Genomic DNA, 18,194 nt, shown 5'->3' on the forward strand with positions numbered 1-18,194 from the left:
GCTGGCCTAAGAACCATTCACATGGGCAAGCCGGTCCTGGATACCAGAGAGGTAATGGCCAAGGCCCCTAGGGAGGTTGTCAATTTTATTAACGTCGTTGACGACCTCCCTGGATTTCTATGAATGAGTAGGGTAGTGAACAAAAGATCTGCATGGTCGCAGTTCCCGGAAGGCTTACCGAAGCAAAACGACCCCAGTTCGAATAATAATAATAATAATAATAATAATAATTAAAACTCCAAAAATGATGGCAATAAAAAATAAATGATAACACCAGTAGATTCTATCTAAAAAATGCCTGTGAGATGTTTTTGGGTCATGTTTATGCCACCAATAATAATGGAGTAATGTGAACTTTTCATTTCAAGTCTTTTTCCAATATCCCCTTATATTACATGAAAACAGTTGAGTTTATGAGGTTGTGGTTTTCACCAAATTAATTCTCTCGAAAATCGAGCACGAAAATGTGGCATTCACTTTTTTCTCGCTCAAAGGGGTTTGAGGTCCCCTATCTATCTATCTTTCTATTATTATGATAATGGTCTTTAGACTGAAACAATAAAGCATGTCTCTACTGATAGTTACAGACAATGCAAATAATGCTCAAAATTATCTTTGAGATTTATCTGGGAAAAGGGATATTCCGAGATTATCAATCATTAACATTGTAGAAATCAAAAATAGATTATTCGATCATTTCGACCTGAAATTTTTGAATTAGAGAAATATGATATTATTAAGCTGTCCCTACTTACATATACAACGTAATTTGAAGGATTTGTGGCTATGATCGCATAAATATTATAGACCGTTTTTTAGATAGATGAGAAGGTAAGCTATCACTTCAGCCGAAGATAAAGAAGATGATTTCTGAAATATGGGTAAAACTGTTTTCCAAACTTATTGTCGATTACACCCTTGCTTTGATCGCGGCAAAATTTGTTAGACTAATGTACCTTAAATCTTATTTCTTTTTTGTTGATTTGGATTTTCATAATCTCATGCTTCTTCGATGATTCTATTCATTCGCACATGGTAAATTTATTTGAGAAAATTACCGAGTACTATTTGAATATTAATTTTTGGAAAAAAGTGCCGCCTTACCTTACCACTTTCTCCAGCATGGCAGGCAAGTGCTTCTTTTCGGAATGATCCAAGAATTGACTTAAACAGCCACAGAAGATATTTTGCAAATATCAATGCACCATTTTATTTTGGTTTTCGGAAAAAAATTAAATATTCACTTTCTTAGGTTGGGATTTGATAAAACATGAACTTTCATAAAATGAATTGTTTTATGAAAAAATGTACAAGTTCCGAGCTTCTGGAAATTTCCAAAGCCGGCTGGCATAATAAAAGTAAAGAACACAAAAATCAATAATTGTTATTAAGATTAAATCATCGAATTGTATTTGGCCAGAGATTCATTCCGAAAAAACAATCGGTTACTTTTAATGGGAAATAGGAACATATCAATTCAATCTTTTCTAAACCCCCCTTCATTTCAATAACCTAATAGAAGTGAAATTCAAGAAGAAATAGTATGATCAATTCGAATATTGGATATGAAAGGTTCAACATCAGGAAGCATTACACTGGACAAAAGAGAAACATTCAATAAAAGGAATCAAGCTATCATGAACAATTATATTCGATGGATTCGAAATTTCAAGCAATTATTTTGAAAATGTGCTGGAACATTTTTGATTTGTTATTTGATAAGTTACTTTCTCGTATACAACAACTTTTTTTCAGAAAAAAGAGGTCAAAAGTGCTGGATGTTATTTTTCGTTTTTGGAAGACGTACTCACCGAAGCTACGCGCATACAGCTGGACCATGTCGATGATTGGTTGCTCATACTCACATGTGAGGTTTCCGACAGGGATGTGTCTTGGGTTCGATAAATTCCGATCGGTATCTCACAGGTCGTTGAACACAGCTTCTGGTAAAGACGGCCGTACGTTCGTATCCACATGTCGTCTTTGGTAATTTTCATCTGAAACGAGAAATTTTTTTTCAACGGTAATATATAATATACACTGCTGGTAAGTCGGTATCTTTATTCATATATATTCTTCTGAAAAAGAGCAGAAACTCTGTCTCCTCGTATAGGTAGGTGTAATGATTGGTTTGTGTACTTTTATTTTTACAGAATAAGCTGACATATTTATACTTGAGGGCTACTTCTTCATCCAAACAAAATGTCATCCATCCTTCCTTCTTAACCAAATTTGACGATGCATATATTATAATTAAATTTGAAAAAAAAACCTAAAAAGAAGCGATAACTGTTATAGTTTTCATTATTGTGATTTGAAGTTTGCAGCGCATTCTAAAGAAGAATCTGAATATATATAGCTTGAAAACCAACAAGAAATATATAAATTGAACAAGTTTTCACCAAGTGAAGTTAATGATTTCTACTAAGCTACACTCACTAGGTGGGCTTCTAATAGAATGCCATTTGAAGAAGCATAATCTTGCAACGACCATGATTTTCCTAAGTCGATTTAAAGTACACCAAAGGGCTAGAGCTGAGGAAATGGTCCAGAAACAAGGTTGATTCAATTCTTGTATCCTTTTTATAATCATATTTTGGTATAAAGCAGAAAATTAATCGTGAGAAATTTCTTCAATTTCTGGTAATTTTTTTTTCGTTGAATACATGTAAAAAATTTTGTTCGATTTTTGAAAAAATTTTTTCACAGAAACTCTTAGAAAAAAGAGTACATTCAGAAAAAAAAATTAAATAGTAACCGACAAAATATCGAACGTTGCAGGTTTTTCGCCATCTCCAATTTTTTTCAGGGTTATTCATCTTTTTTGAATTGAGCATATTCTGATTTGACCAAAATAAGTAACTCCAAAGGTCATTCTCAACTGATCATACTCAATAGAATATTGCTCAGAAATTATGTTGCACACCCTGTACCCACTTATGCCTCGAAAACGAGGAATATGTCATACGGAAAAAATGTTTCTCCCGGTGTCATCATTACAAAGATCCTACAATTTTAACCCATCAAAAATACAATACAATAATATACAATAATGAATACAATGGTATACAGAGGCATATGAATACAAGAAAAAAAAGCATTCATAACATTTATTTGTTAAGGTAAGTATACGGCAATGGACATTCTTAAACGAGTAATATACATTTTTTGATTTTATAGGATCTGTGAAGTACTCTTCCAATCTGTAGTAGGCTTTTCGCATCAGTTACGTCTTGAGTACATTCCGTAATTTTTTGTTGCTCAATTCCCTATATTTTTCTGGTAGCTAGTTATATATTTTTACCTCTTGGTGGTTTATACTTAGTTGGGTCACGGCCAGTCTGTGCTGGGTGATGATGAACTACTTGCATTTTTGATGTTGCACTGATGGTTGAAGATATTGAGCTGTAAACTATTTTTATGGTCATGGATGTAGGTGACACAGGCTAGTTTAAATAAGGATGTCAAAGTGAGGATATTTTCCTGCCTAAATAGTTGTCTACAGCTCGATGTTCTGTTTTGCATTACATATCATCTTCAAAGCCATTTTTTGCTTGGCGAATATGCGCTCTCTTCCAGGCATGTTTCACCAAGCAAGTACTCCGTACGAAATTGCCAAGTGAAATAAACCAAAATATGCCACTTTCGTGGCCTGTTGTCCAGCCGACTGCTTCATTCTCCTTATGACGAAAATTCCTCTAGAGAGAGAAAAAACAACAAGTTCATTTATGTGGTACGAGAACTTTAGATCTGACTGGATTTGAATTCCAAGAAATTTGAGGTAGTAAGTCCCAGAGTATCTCAGTGTGAAGCAAAATGTTTGTGTCTTTTCGGCGTTTATCCTCATTTTATTAGCAGTAAACCATTGTTGAGCTTCCGCCAATGTCTTGCTAGTGCTATATCTAGTTCCTGTTGGTTGAGGGCCGAGTGGAGGAAGCTGGTGTCATCCACAAACATAACCACGTCCATCTGTTCTATATTCGCGGGCAGATCATCAACATACACCAGAAAAAGAATTGGCTCTATAATTGATTCTTGTGGAACTCCACCTTCAACCAGTTCCCAGAGTTTTTTCGCCTATTTCTACTTGTTGGTACCTTTTTTCAAGGTAGCTGGTCATCAACTTCATATCAACTCCTCTTATCCCATAAAACCTCAACTTCTTTAGCAGGAGTGAGTGATCAATACTGTTAAAAGCTCTGCTAAGGTCGCACGAGGATAACTCACATTTCCTTACTACAACAATGGCGTAAGCGATTTTTCGGAGGGTTTCAGCTAGTGCTGTTGTGGTAGATTTTCCTGTCTAGTATTAAATGAAATATATATCTGGATCGATTGGACAGCTATCAGTAAAAATGATTTTGATGCTAATAACGTTATGGATTTATCATTATTAATCGAACACCTCAAATATGTTGCACAAAATAATTCATGTTCAATATTGTTGTAATGATGAAACATTTTCCGATTATCTACCGGAAGAAAAGATGATCATTCCCAGCGCGGAGGTTGTTGAGATGTAGAGTAGTCATTCTTTTTTTTCATTGGCAGTTCATAATGCTGAAAAACCGAAACCTGAAGATAATTCCGGTCAAGCTAAGCTAAACGGATGAGTCCCTTTGATCTTTTCATTTCAGAGAATAACCTTAATTTAAGCTTCAGCAACTAACTCGATGATGAACCAGAGATCGTATACATAAATAAAACGACCTAAATTAAGGAATAGGAAGAATGTTGCCATTATCCTCTTTTTCACAGTTTTGCCCATTAAACATGCCTCTTTCCCATCTTCATTCGCCAGCAAGCTGTGTACATTTTGGCGGATATTCAAAAATTAAGTTCAATTAGGGCGGACGAATGCCTGCGGGAAGTACTGCTGCTGAGGGCACAACAAAACTAATTAAGTCCTAGTCTGAGTGAATGAGAGGCGGCAATAGGACTGAATTCATAATCGCTAGAATTTCATCTGCCGCGGACGTCGACGAAATTAAACTAAATTCAATGTTTAGCGGCCAGAACGGGATGAAATTGGAACAAATAGAATTGTTGGGTGAGTGGGATTGAGGTTATTTGATACATCGGTCGTTTTTTACGGACTTCATTTAAATTATATTATTCCGCAGAAATTAACATTTCGCTGACGGGAGTATGTAGTGAAGCAGTCTGTTTTCGAAAGTTTCGGACACATTGATTGAAAAAGCACAAAGTTAATTGCTTGCTATAATTCGTTGGAATGAATTGACAGATTTCTCCTGAAAAAACACGTTTATTCATTTTCCGCAATTTTGGTTTAATTTTTCCAAGAAATAAAAAATAACATAACAGTATTACGTACGAGGGCTACTGTTTATGTATTGAGAATTGACAACACTGATATTTCCAGGTGAAATCTGATATTGACATCGTAAAATCTAACATTTTTTGTTTTATAAGTACACATACCGTTTTGACGTACGAGTACAATTTTTGATGTTAAATTGAAAATTTCATCGCTACCAAAATAAAGATTTAACTCGTGAAAATTTTAGAGCTATGAAAATCAAGACTTTCGACGTGATCTAACTTGAGAAAAATGTATCTATCAACTAAATTCAACTTTTGGCGATGAAGCACCATTTAAAGCCACTGTATATCGCTAGTATACTGAATTCAAACGTGGTCTTAGTTCGCTCACGGACGAAGTTAAAGAAGATCATCCAAAATCAGTCGTTGAGCCGGAAAATATTGAAGCTGTGCGAAAACTAATTGTAGAAGATCGTCATATGACATATCAGGAAATCGGGAGATGTTTAAACATTAGTATGACTAGTATACATGTAGGCTTGGTTAATCGATCGTCTAGAGGTATGATTCGATTACCTGGCCTTTCGTCTTTTCTTCGTGACTTTGTTGGATTTGTAATAATTAAACTCTTTTGAATTATTCACATCTATTTACAAAGCCACAATTACATAGTACAAACTCGGTATTGGGAAGATCTTAATTACGTCTTAATTACAAGTTTCCCACTACGGTACTGAATTTCGTCTTTAACACGTTTAATTGTTTACTCGAAACGTCTTCGTCGTACTTCAAGATTTCGGTCGTCTCGTCTTTAACTTGTTCGCGACTCGTCTTAATCTAGTCCGCGAACCGTCTTTACGTCGTACGTCTTAAGTTGACCGACCGAACTTGTCTCGTCTTTGGTTTGAGTTAAACTGTACCGTCTGTACCCGTCTTCGGTTTAATCTGAACTGTTTCCGTCTTCGGCTTAATCTTGACTCTCCGTCGATCGGAACTACCCTGTCTCGGTTTGACCACACCCTTAGGGGAAGGTACCATCCCCCTAGTCCAGTAAGATTTTTGCCGTACCGCCCCCAAAGATCTTCCGGTTCCTGGAATCGAATATTCTAGAAGAACTAGGGCCTGAGAAAAAGCATGAAACACATGTGGCATAATCGTCTTGTTCCGAAACCTTTCCCAACCCCATAAATCCAACCCCATAAATCCCTTAAGTTTTACCATCGACATATGACATTCTTCGACATCCCGAAGAATAGCACATCCTTTTTACATTATGTACAATACGTTCCCTGTAAATCTATTGAAACTGTCATGCCCTCGACATTAAAAGAAACTAATAGGTCTCCAACGCATCCGGTTGACCATCTCAATTATTTACAGGGAACAATAAACTGGATCCTACATTCGACCCCCCTAAAAATTAGAGTTCAACCCGAACTCATCATCGTCCTCGTCTTCGTGAGGTATCCACGGTTTCATGAATTCCGCACATGTAGATGTCCTCATAGGACCTTCATGAACCCCGACTTTTGTCACTTCGTACCTCTCCTTTCCCTTCGATCGGGATACCTCATATGGGCCTAAAAACTTTCGTTTACGCTTCTGACCCGCGCCGAATTCCGTTTGCCTCATCGCTACCAGCTTTCCTACCTGGTACGTCTCGACCTTCTTTCTTCGTCGATCATAACTTCGTTCGTTATCCCTTCGTACCTTAGGTAACTGCTCTGTGCAGTTACTTCTCATTTGCGCTCTATCGTCTTTGAACCCTTTCCTCCTTTTTTTCCCAAACGCTTCAACCACTGACCGGTGTTCCTTTTCGCGTACTCTAACCCTTTCCACCTGATTATTTCTTCTGGAGACACCGGTCGTTCTCGTTACCTGGTTTATGGGTTCCTTCTTAATTTTTAATTCTACGTCTTTCTTCTTATTCGCTATGTAGGTCTGGGTCAATTTACCGTCTTTAATTTTCATAGATGATTTATCGACGAGTTCTCTATCGATTCTACATTCAGCGTCGTCGATGACGATATGCATCAACCAACTATTCGCAACCGCTTGTTTCTTCGATTTCACGCTAATCCCTTCTTCCCCAATTAAAACAGTAGCCTGTTTCAGAATATTGGTACCAAGAATCGCTTGAAATCCCAATGATCCCTTAGGGATAACATGAAATTTAAGGTTGAACAATTGTCCATCTATCTTCACGTCTAATTTCAAAGAACCCATTGTTTTCACCGTGAAATGACCCAAACCTCTAATGATGGTGACGTCTTTATCTACCTGTAAGTGACGCAGGTATGAATTGTAAATATCCTCGCGAATAATGCTTATTTCGCTTCCGGTATCAAAGAGAGCCTCAACTGCAAACGCCCCAAAAATAAGTCTGATCGCATTTTTGGGAACTGATTCCACCACGGCCACTTCCGTGGTTTCAACCTTTTCTCTGCAACTCGCGGCAATATGTCCATGTTTATTGCATCGGAAGCATTTTGTTCCTTTGCTTTTATCTGGGCATTCCCTCGACTTATGCCCTCTTTGACCGCAACTAAAGCAAGATTCGCTGCTTGCTTGCGCACCGTTTTTCCCGTCTTTAATGAAATATTTTTCTTTCGTCTCCGTTCGCTTTTCATTACCGTTAGACCTTACATCTTTTCTCTGAAAATGAGAATCTCCCCTCTTGGTGATTTCCTCATAAATTTTGGCCTTCTGCTTGAAATCACCAAAATTTTTCGAGCCATACAACACTATTTTATTTGCGGAAATGTCTGCAATACCGTCTATGATGTATTGTATTACCGCTTCCTCCTCGATATTGGCTCTACTGCCGATCTCCCTCATAGCGAGAATGTACTCTTGTACACTCTCACTAGATTTCTTACTCCTGCTAGCCAGGAGTTTGTGAATTTGCGCCGAACTCACACGGACTTCAAATTCCTCGCATAGCCGCTCTTTTAAGTTTGCCCACGTCTTTATCCCAGTCTGTGATTAAATGAACAATCTCGCTAAACCCGACAGAGATTTTTTGGCAAATATTAATTTTTGAAGATCTGACCAACCCGTCATCGCAGCCATTTTTTCAAAGTCCTCTATCCATCTCCCGACCGGATAATTATCGGCCCCCGTGAATTGTCGAATGGAATCTTCTACGTCCCTAAACGTCAGAGAGAAACTACTTCGACAATTACGGTTTTCCTCTTCGAGCTTCATTTTCGACACCGACACAGAAACAGAGCTAACTAAATCATCGTCATTTTCGTCGTCGTCATCGTCTTCGTCGTCTTTCTCTAATAGGGGACCACACAAGAAATCGCACACCCTTTTGGCGATTTCTTCCGTAGAACCCTAATATGGCAAATTCAAAATTTGGCATACTGCCTCTAAATCAGTCTCAGTCAATTTTTGTTTAACCTCTTTGATTTTGTCTTGATGTTCGTTATCGTCTTTGTCCCAATCAAATCCGTCAAAGTTTCGTATTGTCCTACGTCTTTTGTATTTGTCACCTTCGGTCCCGAAACAAGCTATGTGCAGTGCTCTAATAGCCGGAACTTTGGCTTTCGAAATACCGTCTTCAATATTTTTTATTTCGCCTAACGAGTACATTTTCAATTGAGGTATCTACGTCGAATCGTCTAATTTTACCCGTTGACAGAAATTCAGTAGCCGCTCACAAATAAAAGCAACAGTAACACAAAATAAAATGGACACACACAAAAATGAATGGGAATAAGAACAAAAACAAAATCAACACACTAAATCTACAGAAAATAAATCGTCAGATTTGAGAATCGGAGATCAAAATATTCGTCTTCAATCCTGATTAAAATATACCAGAGAAAAACAGATACAGGAAAAAATTCTCAAGTGAATAAAAGTCAAAAAACAGTGAATAATCAAATTAAGTCAAATGGAATTGCAGAACCAACAGCTTATGAATTTTTCCTAGCCTCGTCTTAAAAGAAAAATTTCTACCTTGTACAATTCCTCGTCTTGTTGAACGTAATCCTTTATTCACACTGTTACACAAAAATGACCTTTTATCACTTCACACACTTCCTAGATGGTCTTCTCCTCGTCTCTCGGTTGATCTTCCTTCTTTTGTAGAATATTCTCGTCTACGTCGAATATTCGAAAATTCCTCTCAGGTCCTGGACGATTTTCTCCTTAATGTAGGCTTTTCACTTTGATCCCGGACGATTTTCTCCTTGAAAATACTCCACAGATCCCGGTTGATTTTCTCCTTGAAAATCAACTTCAATCCCGGACGAGCCCCCAAAATGTAGGCTTGGTTAATCGATCGTCTAGAGGTATGATTCGATTACCTGGCCTTTCGTCTTTTCTTCGTGACTTTGTTGGATTTGTAATAATTAAACTCTTTTGAATTATTCACATCTATTTACAAAGCCACAATTACATAGTACAAACTCGGTATTGGGAAGATCTTAATTACGTCTTAATTACAAGTTTCCCACTACGGTACTGAATTTCGTCTTTAACACGTTTAATTGTTTACTCGAAACGTCTTCGTCGTACTTCAAGATTTCGGTCGTCTCGTTTTTAACTTGTTCGCGACTCGTCTTAATCTAGTCCGCGAACCGTCTTTACGTCGTACGTCTTAAGTTGACCGACCGAACTTGTCTCGTCTTTGGTTTGAGTTAAACTGTACCGTCTGTACCCGTCTTCGGTTTAATCTGAACTGTTTCCGTCTTCGGCTTAATCTTGACTCTCCGTCGATCGGAACTACCCTGTCTCGGTTTGACCACACCCTTAGGGGAAGGTACCATCCCCCTAGTCCAGTAAGATTTTTGCCGTACCGCCCCCAAAGATCTTCCGGTTCCTGGAATCGAATATTCTAGAAGAACTAGGGCCTGAGAAAAAGCATGAAACACATGTGGCATAATCGTCTTGTTCCGAAACCTTTCCCAACCCCATAAATCCAACCCCATAAATCCCTTAAGTTTTACCATCGACATATGACATTCTTCGACATCCCGAAGAATAGCACATCCTTTTTACATTATGTACAATACGTTCCCTGTAAATCTATTGAAACTGTCATGCCCTCGACATTAAAAGAAACTAATAGGTCTCCAACGCATCCGGTTGACCATCTCAATTATTTACAGGGAACAATAAACTGGATCCTACATACATAAGATTTTGCTCGAACATTTGTGTGTTCAGTAGCTATGGTCAATTTGGATTCCACATTTTTTAAATGATGCTCGTTCAGCTGATATCTTCACAAAGTCTGCTATGTCGAACAATTTCACTTAGCGGTCATTCAAAATTATTTTGTGAACTTTTTTGGTTTTTTCGTCGGTGACAGCCTCTTTTGGGCATCCACTGCGTTCGCCGTCTTCGCTTCGGTGCTCATCTCACCACGTTTAAACTTAACATACCAATCAATGTAGGCTTGGTTAATCGATCGTCTAGAGGTATGATTCGATTACCTGGCCTTTCGTCTTTTTCTCCGTGACTTTGTTGGATTTGAAATAATTAAACTCTTTTGAATTATTCACATCTATTTGCAAAGACACAATTATACAGTACAAACTCAGTATTGAGAAGATCCTTATTACGTCTCAATTACAAGTTTCTCACTACGGTACTGAATTTCGTCTTTAACTCTAGTTTAATTACTCGAAACGTCTTCGTTTATCACGTCTTTGTCGTACTTCAAGTTTTCGGGCATCTCGTCTTTGATTTGTTCGCGACTCGTCTTAACCTAGTCCGCGAACCGTCTTTACGTCGTACGTCTTAAGTTGACCGACCGAACTTGTTCTGTCTCCCGTCTCAAACTTAAGTTAAACTGTGCTCTCTGCCAATTGGAACTACCCTCTCTCGAATATCCCTTCTTTCGTCTTGGCCACACCCTTAGGGGAAAGTTCCATCTCCATGTCGTCCAATAAGAGCTTTGCCGTACCGCCCACAAAGATCTTCGCGGATTCCTGGAAATCGAATATTCTAGAAGGACTAGAACCTGAGAAACAGATGTAACCATCTGGCATGACCGTGTTGTCTTTGAACCTTATCAACCCCCAATAAATATCTTCAAGATTTATAATTCTTGACATATCTTCGACACTTTGAAGAATAACACATCCTTTTTATATTATGTACAATAACATTCGTTCCCTGTAAATCAATTGAAACTGTCAGGCCCTCGACACTAAAAGAAACTAATAGGTCTCCAAGCATCCGGTTGACCATCGCAATTATTTACAGGGAAACAATAAGTAACTGGATCCTACATTAATGATGGTTGATTTTCCTGGTGCAGACCCCGGAAACTCTTCATCAAGCCAAGATTTTGCTTCAACTAAATTTTTTCCTTTCAAGAAGCAATATTTTATCAGCACACGAAATTCTTTTTTTTTACATCCTTTTTCAAATAACAAAACTAGCTACACTTACAACGCAATATCGCACAAACTAATGGTCGAACTGCTATCGAATTGTGACTTGTTTGTATCGTTTGAAGGTTGGTACTAACTAAAACTCATATGGATTCAATACTAACACCGCCATCTGTGCATCCGAACGAGGACTTTCCAAGTGGCCTAATATAGAATGGACAGCAAAAATAATTGTGTGATGCAAATTATTAACCAATAAGAAAATTGATATCAGAAATAGTTTACAGAATATAAGAGAGGTTGAAATGTCTTGCCTAAATCTGGAAACCAAAAGCGTAAGGAAAGGTGAAACGGACAAGAGAAATGCAAAGACGATGAATTTTGTGAGAGTTCGTCTCAGAATGCGGCCGCACATTGAGGCACATATTTTCATATCCCCTGAGCCCATAATTTCTGTAGAGCCCTGGATATACAAAGTTTGTCCAATTTAACAGTAGTTCTGTAGGCGATTATGAGTTTATCTGATTTCTATAATTTTAAAATCTCCCCTGTATTTACAAGAGGTCCTACATACTTCAAAGTAACAAAATGTTATGTATTACGCTAAGCAACGTTACGCTTCGTTTCCGGTTTGCTGCACGCGCGGCAAAACATCAAAAAGACAGAACAATTGACGACCTGTCAGACGAGAGATCCAAAGAATATAAAAATTGAGCACAAACGAGCGAAGCGTAGAAGTATTTACACTGAGAGAACGAAGTCGTAAAATTACAGTGGAATTAATGGGTGAGGTATGATAACCTTTGCAATTTAACGAATTTTGCAACGAAAAATCCTTCTAAATCATAGAAAAATAATGGAAAGTGGTTTTGATTTCACGAAATATGTTTTTGCGAAAGATTTCTACCAACCAACCTTGTGTGAAATCCATAAACATAAACAATTTCCTGAATATGATGAAAAAATTACAACTCTCATTTGAATTTACATGTAAAATGATAGAAATGAACAGTTAAATAACAATAATTATAAAAATTAGAGAATTTATGGTACAATCACCTCAAATGTAGGTTCGGATTTGGAATGCCATTGATGACCAAATCCGATTTGGGGTTCCATAAACATGGCGGTTGTTTTCCTTATTATTTCGAAAATATTAAATCGGTGGAGATGATATTTTATCATTCAGATCTAGACTAACTCGCTCTATGTCCAGTTTCACGTTAATCAAAGAAAATCCGAGAAAATCAATAATACTCAGTGACAATACTTTCGATATTGTTGAGTTTTTGTATACGGATATCGAATAACTATTTCGAGCAAAATTTTGCTTCAATCACGGATTCAAAACCATAGAAATTTCAAGCGAAATACGAAAATGCCTAATATTTAATAGCGTATTCGACTGGCTGCACCAATATGAATTAATACGAATTTTTGTCGAGTTAATTCCATAATTAGCTCGAATTAATTCGCCAGTCGAATACGCTATTAGTAAATTAGTTCCCACCGACTGAACAGATTTGAAATTTCTGTGTCGATGAATTTTTATTGCCACATCAGAACCAGTAACTACTTATTCGACTTAGTTGAAATTTTGCGTGTAGATGTAGATATTAACAGATTCAAGCTCTGTGAAAAATTGAATGTTAATTCCGTCTCAGGAACCATAGAAATTCAAGCAGAAATCGAAAACAACATTCCCAGTATTTAATTGAGCTAGAAAAAAATGAATGGCCCCTTTTTCGGTTTCGATTTTTGAAAGAATTGATTTGGTGAACACCGCAACCATATAAATATTATGCTTTCAAGCTTGGCAAATGGTGCGACATGAAAAGTTCTCATAAGGTCTCTATCATTGGTGTTATAAACATGAAATAAAAACATTCTACAGGTACTTTCTTCAAGTTCAAGTTTGACATTTCATGGATTGTAATAAATTGTTCGTTGGAATTGTTGAGAATCCATAAACCAATAAAATTTTTAATTACGAATAATAAATCGAATTTAATTATTGAAACATCGGCTTTTATTTTCTTTTAATGTTTTCTGGAAGTCACAGAATATTCCCCTCAGAAATGGCGTTTTTTCCTCAATTCAAGTTTTTCCTAGATAACTCTCAAAATTTCCATTTTAGATCAGAAATATGGAGAATTTCGTTTCCATAATTCTCCTTAAGTACTTCTAAGGATCCGATGAAGGGAGCAGCTTCTGCATAAAGCTTGAAGTTTGTATGTTATATCTACACCCAAAATTTTAACTTCGTTGAGAATTGTCGTCTTTATGCTAAAGCAAATACAGTGCTAGCAAGACGGTATCTTGGGATGTTAAATTAGGCTGCTTTAGTTCTTTAGTTTCTGGGATAGTGGACTTACAGATTCTTGATAAGTGTTTATTGTTTGGATTCAACAAATTCAGAAACGTAAACTGTGATGTTTAAATATTTTCTTCTGGAAAGCTTGCAAAAGTTTTCATAGAAAATGACATATTGACGTTAAAAATATATTTCTTACCGATGTCAGGAATCCTGAGCCTGGAGCCTGATCTATCCCAAGTAACAGCCTGACGAATGTGATGACGTAATCTTTGACGAAGGCTTGGTAGAGAAGGGTGTCCAACATGCTTGCACTAAATACGCTACCAGCGGCAAATGGAAGTCTGAACATATAAGATATGTGGGAACCTCTCTCTTTCTCACACTGAAACATTTTCCACTTTTGAACATAAATTGAAAAATCTGAATATATTCTGAAGTTTTCAAATCTTATTTCATAGTCAAATTTTTTTAATTGAACGCGTGGATAATGCACTAAGCTAGCAAAATAAGAAATTCTTCCCTGAGGCAATCAGAGAACTAAAATACTGCAAATAAGTCATCATAATTTAACACAATAATTTAAGAAGTGGAGTTTTCAATCAATAGTACAAGATCCGACGACGGTAAAAAAGTCCCTAAACTTTCTTCTTCTTCAAGTACCTATCCGCTTCGAATATAAGCAATCATAAAAACTTTAATGGATTATAATTACATATACTTTCGTTATAGTAAAAAATATATGTTACTATAGGACCAGGGGTCGAAACTGCCTGTACGACAAAAGGCTTAAAAAAATTAAAAGTCTCTCTCCTGAGAGAGATTTTTAATTTTTTCGAACCTTTTGTATAAGTGATTTCTACCTTCAATTAGAAAGAAGAAAATAATAAGCAATTCTGTCAAATTGGCACTGTTTAAATGAAATAAATAGGTGTTGCAGAATGGCGAATGAGCCGGTTCCAAAATATTGTTTTTTTTGTAATTAACCGCATATCTATGATATACTTTACGATGAATTATTGAGATGAAAGAATAGCACATGTTTTATTGATTGTATTCGATCCAAGTATATACATATGTATAATCAGAAATTTTCGATCAATGCGTACTATTGAACGTGTGGGCCCTTCTCATGTTTTTAAAAACGAGGTTTTTTTCCATGAAACATAATGACGAAAATGGAATTGTAAATAAATTATCATTACTATTATTACGAACAGAAGAAGAGAGGAGGTTTAAATCTATAAAATCTTGTAAATACAAGCATACATCAATTATATTAAATGTACGCAATAACGCTCTGATATTCCATCAGAAAATTTAGACTCTGTGACGTATGATAATTTTCTTGGCAAAGCTTAAGCTGATGACCTCGAAGGTAGTTGGTATTGGTGAAAAAATGATCAAGGTAACCACCAAATGAGCCTTGTAGCGCTCTATAGGTAACAATCAGATCGCCTTATTCACTACGTTCCATAAAGGAATGAAGACCGAACATGAGTAATCTTTCCTCATAACTAGGACGAACCACATCAAAGGGCACTCGAGTTGCTCAACTTTTGACACGTTCGAAAAGATCATGATCACGCACCCAGACAGGATAGTGGAACTCTAGAATGGGCTGCACATACAGGATATTTGCTGTACTCATCGAACAGCGAGGAAATGCCTTATTGATCAAATATATCATTGCACTGCTTTACATTCAAAGGGTAGGAGTTATTTACGTTCCCACTCAGATATGCGATTCACATCCCTTTGTAACTTCATCATCATCATCATTCAGCCCTAAACCGTCCACTGCTGGACATAGTCCTTCCCAAGGCATTTCCATCTTTCTCTATTCTGTGCGGCTTCCATCCAGTTGGTGTGGATTCTTTTCAAGTCATCGGTCCATCTCGTTGGAGGTCGGCCTCAGCTTCGCTTGTCTGCTCTTGGTCGCCATTCCAGAATTTTCCTCGTCCACCTTCCGTCGTTAGATCTTGCAACATGTCCTGCCTACCTCCATTTAGCTCTCGTTACTCTCTCCAAAACATCATCCACACCCGTCCTTCTGCGAATCTCCTCGTTTCTAATTCTGTCTCTCAGACTTATTCCCAGCATCGATCGTTCCATCCTGCGCTGCGTTTTCTGCAGTTTTCGTGCCGATGCTTTGGTCAGGGTTAAGGTCTCTGCACCTTTGTAACTTAGCGAAGCAAAAATCCTGCATAGGAGAGGTCAGCCACATATATTGAAGAAAGGAGTGACCTAAGAACAGAGCCCTGTGGGCACCACTCGTCAAGCTTACTCTGGGAAAGTGATGCACAAACTTCAACTGAGAACTGACGTTCAATCAGAAATGATTCGATCCATCCAATCATTTCCCGCCTAATGATGAAATGATTCAGCTTACAAATAATTCGCCTGAAGAAAACGCGAAAAAACGCTTCCGAAAAATAAAATACACTTCATCTACAGGTTTATTCATAGCCAGATATTTGGTCCATACATATAGGGAATTAAGTAAGCACGAAAGGCAAGGACAAAATCGTGTTGACAATTACGTATCCTTTTATTGGAGATTTCAAAAGGCAGCATACGCGAGCAAATGACCCTCTACAGCCCAACCCTCAGACCGCCTGAATGAAGCAATCACCTAGAAACGGCCAGCTTTGGCCAATAGGAAAGGTATTGTGTTCCATCAGGACATCGCCAGGCCACTTATTGAAAGTGACTCTGGGAGCTTGGTTGAGAGGTTATTACTCGTCCACCTTATGGTCCAGACACGGCACCAAGTGATTACTATCTGTTTTTTTCCATGGCGAATAATTTTCTGGTGAAAAATTCGCTCCAACAGAAAACCGAGTGTCGATTATTTTTCCAATAGGGACGAGGGCTTCTATGAAAGAGGCATAATGATGTTACCTTCCAAATGGCAACAAGATATCTAACAAAACGGCGCATATTCAACCTGAATACGATCATTCTAACTATGGTATTCAAAGCCTTGTATTTCATACAAAAATAATAGATTTATTTTTACTGAGTATACCCATATATGAAATAATGCCGATAAGTCTGCTATTAATTGCCATCTAATCTTAATAACTAGTCACGCTATATCATAACAGAAATATTCTCACTAGATACCAGGAAGCTCTAGACTCTCGGGGGTTTTTAATAGATCTAGTAGGTATGGAATAAGTGCAATATAGCAAGAAGATTTCAGGCTTTATAGCCGTTTATCCTTGAACTGCTGTAGTTATCTTCAGAGGACCTAGGAAGTAGAGAGTAGAGAAAATGACATTTTCAATAGCTTGTATATTTTCAATCGGGTCGAATCGAAAAAAATTGTGATTCTTTTGACATTCTGAATTTCCTGAAACGATAATCAATTCATAATTAAATGTGACACCATATACTTGATATGAATTCAATGATACTATGAATAGAATCTACAAATATATGAAAAAAATGTATATACAATAAGGCGTCCCTGACAAAAGTAAGTAAAAAAACTCGATATCTTTGCAACGGATGACAGTTTTGAAAAATCGATAACTGAAAGTTTTTCGACAAACCTGAGAGTAATAAATATGCGTTGAAAAATATAGGGTTTTACATTTGGGAAACGCCAACTTTCGTCTATATATCTCAAACGATGATTAATTGCTATGATCTTCTATAAATATCATATAAACTATAAAAATTACTAGAAACACTTTTCAAAATTTAATCAAATATCTCGAACAGAAACAGAAATATAGCGAAATATTGAATCAGTCATTCGTCCTGTAATTCGAGAACAAATCAAGATATCTGTGATCTGCTTTCTGATATCTGATTACTTCGAAAAACGAGATCAGAGGTCCTTGAACATTTTTTATCTCATAGTTCTTCGAGATGTTTTCAGTGAATATCGAAATTGGGACATCCTGAACATAATATGTTCAGAGTGCCACGAGCCGCCGCTGATATGACTACTTATTTATAATTTTTGGCCTCTGAGCTAGCTAGACATTTCATAGGTTTTAAGAAAGAATATACTTTAAATATTCTTGTTGAATCGCGAATTGAAAAGAGCAAAAAGGGGAATTCTGATGTCCTTTACGGAATCACATACAGAACTCCCTTCTGACTTATTGGAATGATACCTTCTTGTCGATTCAACAATTCAAATGATATCTTACATCATTTCTTGTTTGTTCGGAAAGGAACTTGTTACAAAGAAGGCAGATATGAATTCAAAATAAAATATTTCC

At 37.0% G+C, this 18,194-nt stretch overlaps 1 protein-coding gene across 12 annotated transcripts in view; it reads right to left on the bottom strand.

Annotated features, from left to right (window-relative positions):
- LOC123674263 (potassium channel subfamily T member 2) overlaps positions 1-18,194 on the bottom strand; it is a 777,909-nt gene that overhangs the window by 20,110 nt on the left and 739,605 nt on the right. For 9 of the 12 annotated variants that reach the window (XM_045609230.1, XM_045609228.1, XM_045609227.1 and 6 more), the window contains 2 exons: positions 14,153-14,338; positions 1,812-1,997 (listed from right to left, as the gene is read on the bottom strand). In XM_045609230.1, coding sequence (XP_045465186.1) covers positions 1,812-1,997; positions 14,153-14,338 — 372 coding nt within the window. The remainder of the gene's footprint in view (positions 1-1,811; positions 1,998-14,152; positions 14,339-18,194) is intronic. The other 3 variants (XM_045609237.1, XM_045609236.1, XM_045609229.1) reach the window with 1 other exon arrangement.

This window comes from Harmonia axyridis, chromosome 2, assembly GCF_914767665.1.
Source record: "Harmonia axyridis chromosome 2, icHarAxyr1.1, whole genome shotgun sequence".
NCBI lineage: Eukaryota > Metazoa > Arthropoda > Insecta > Coleoptera > Coccinellidae > Harmonia > Harmonia axyridis.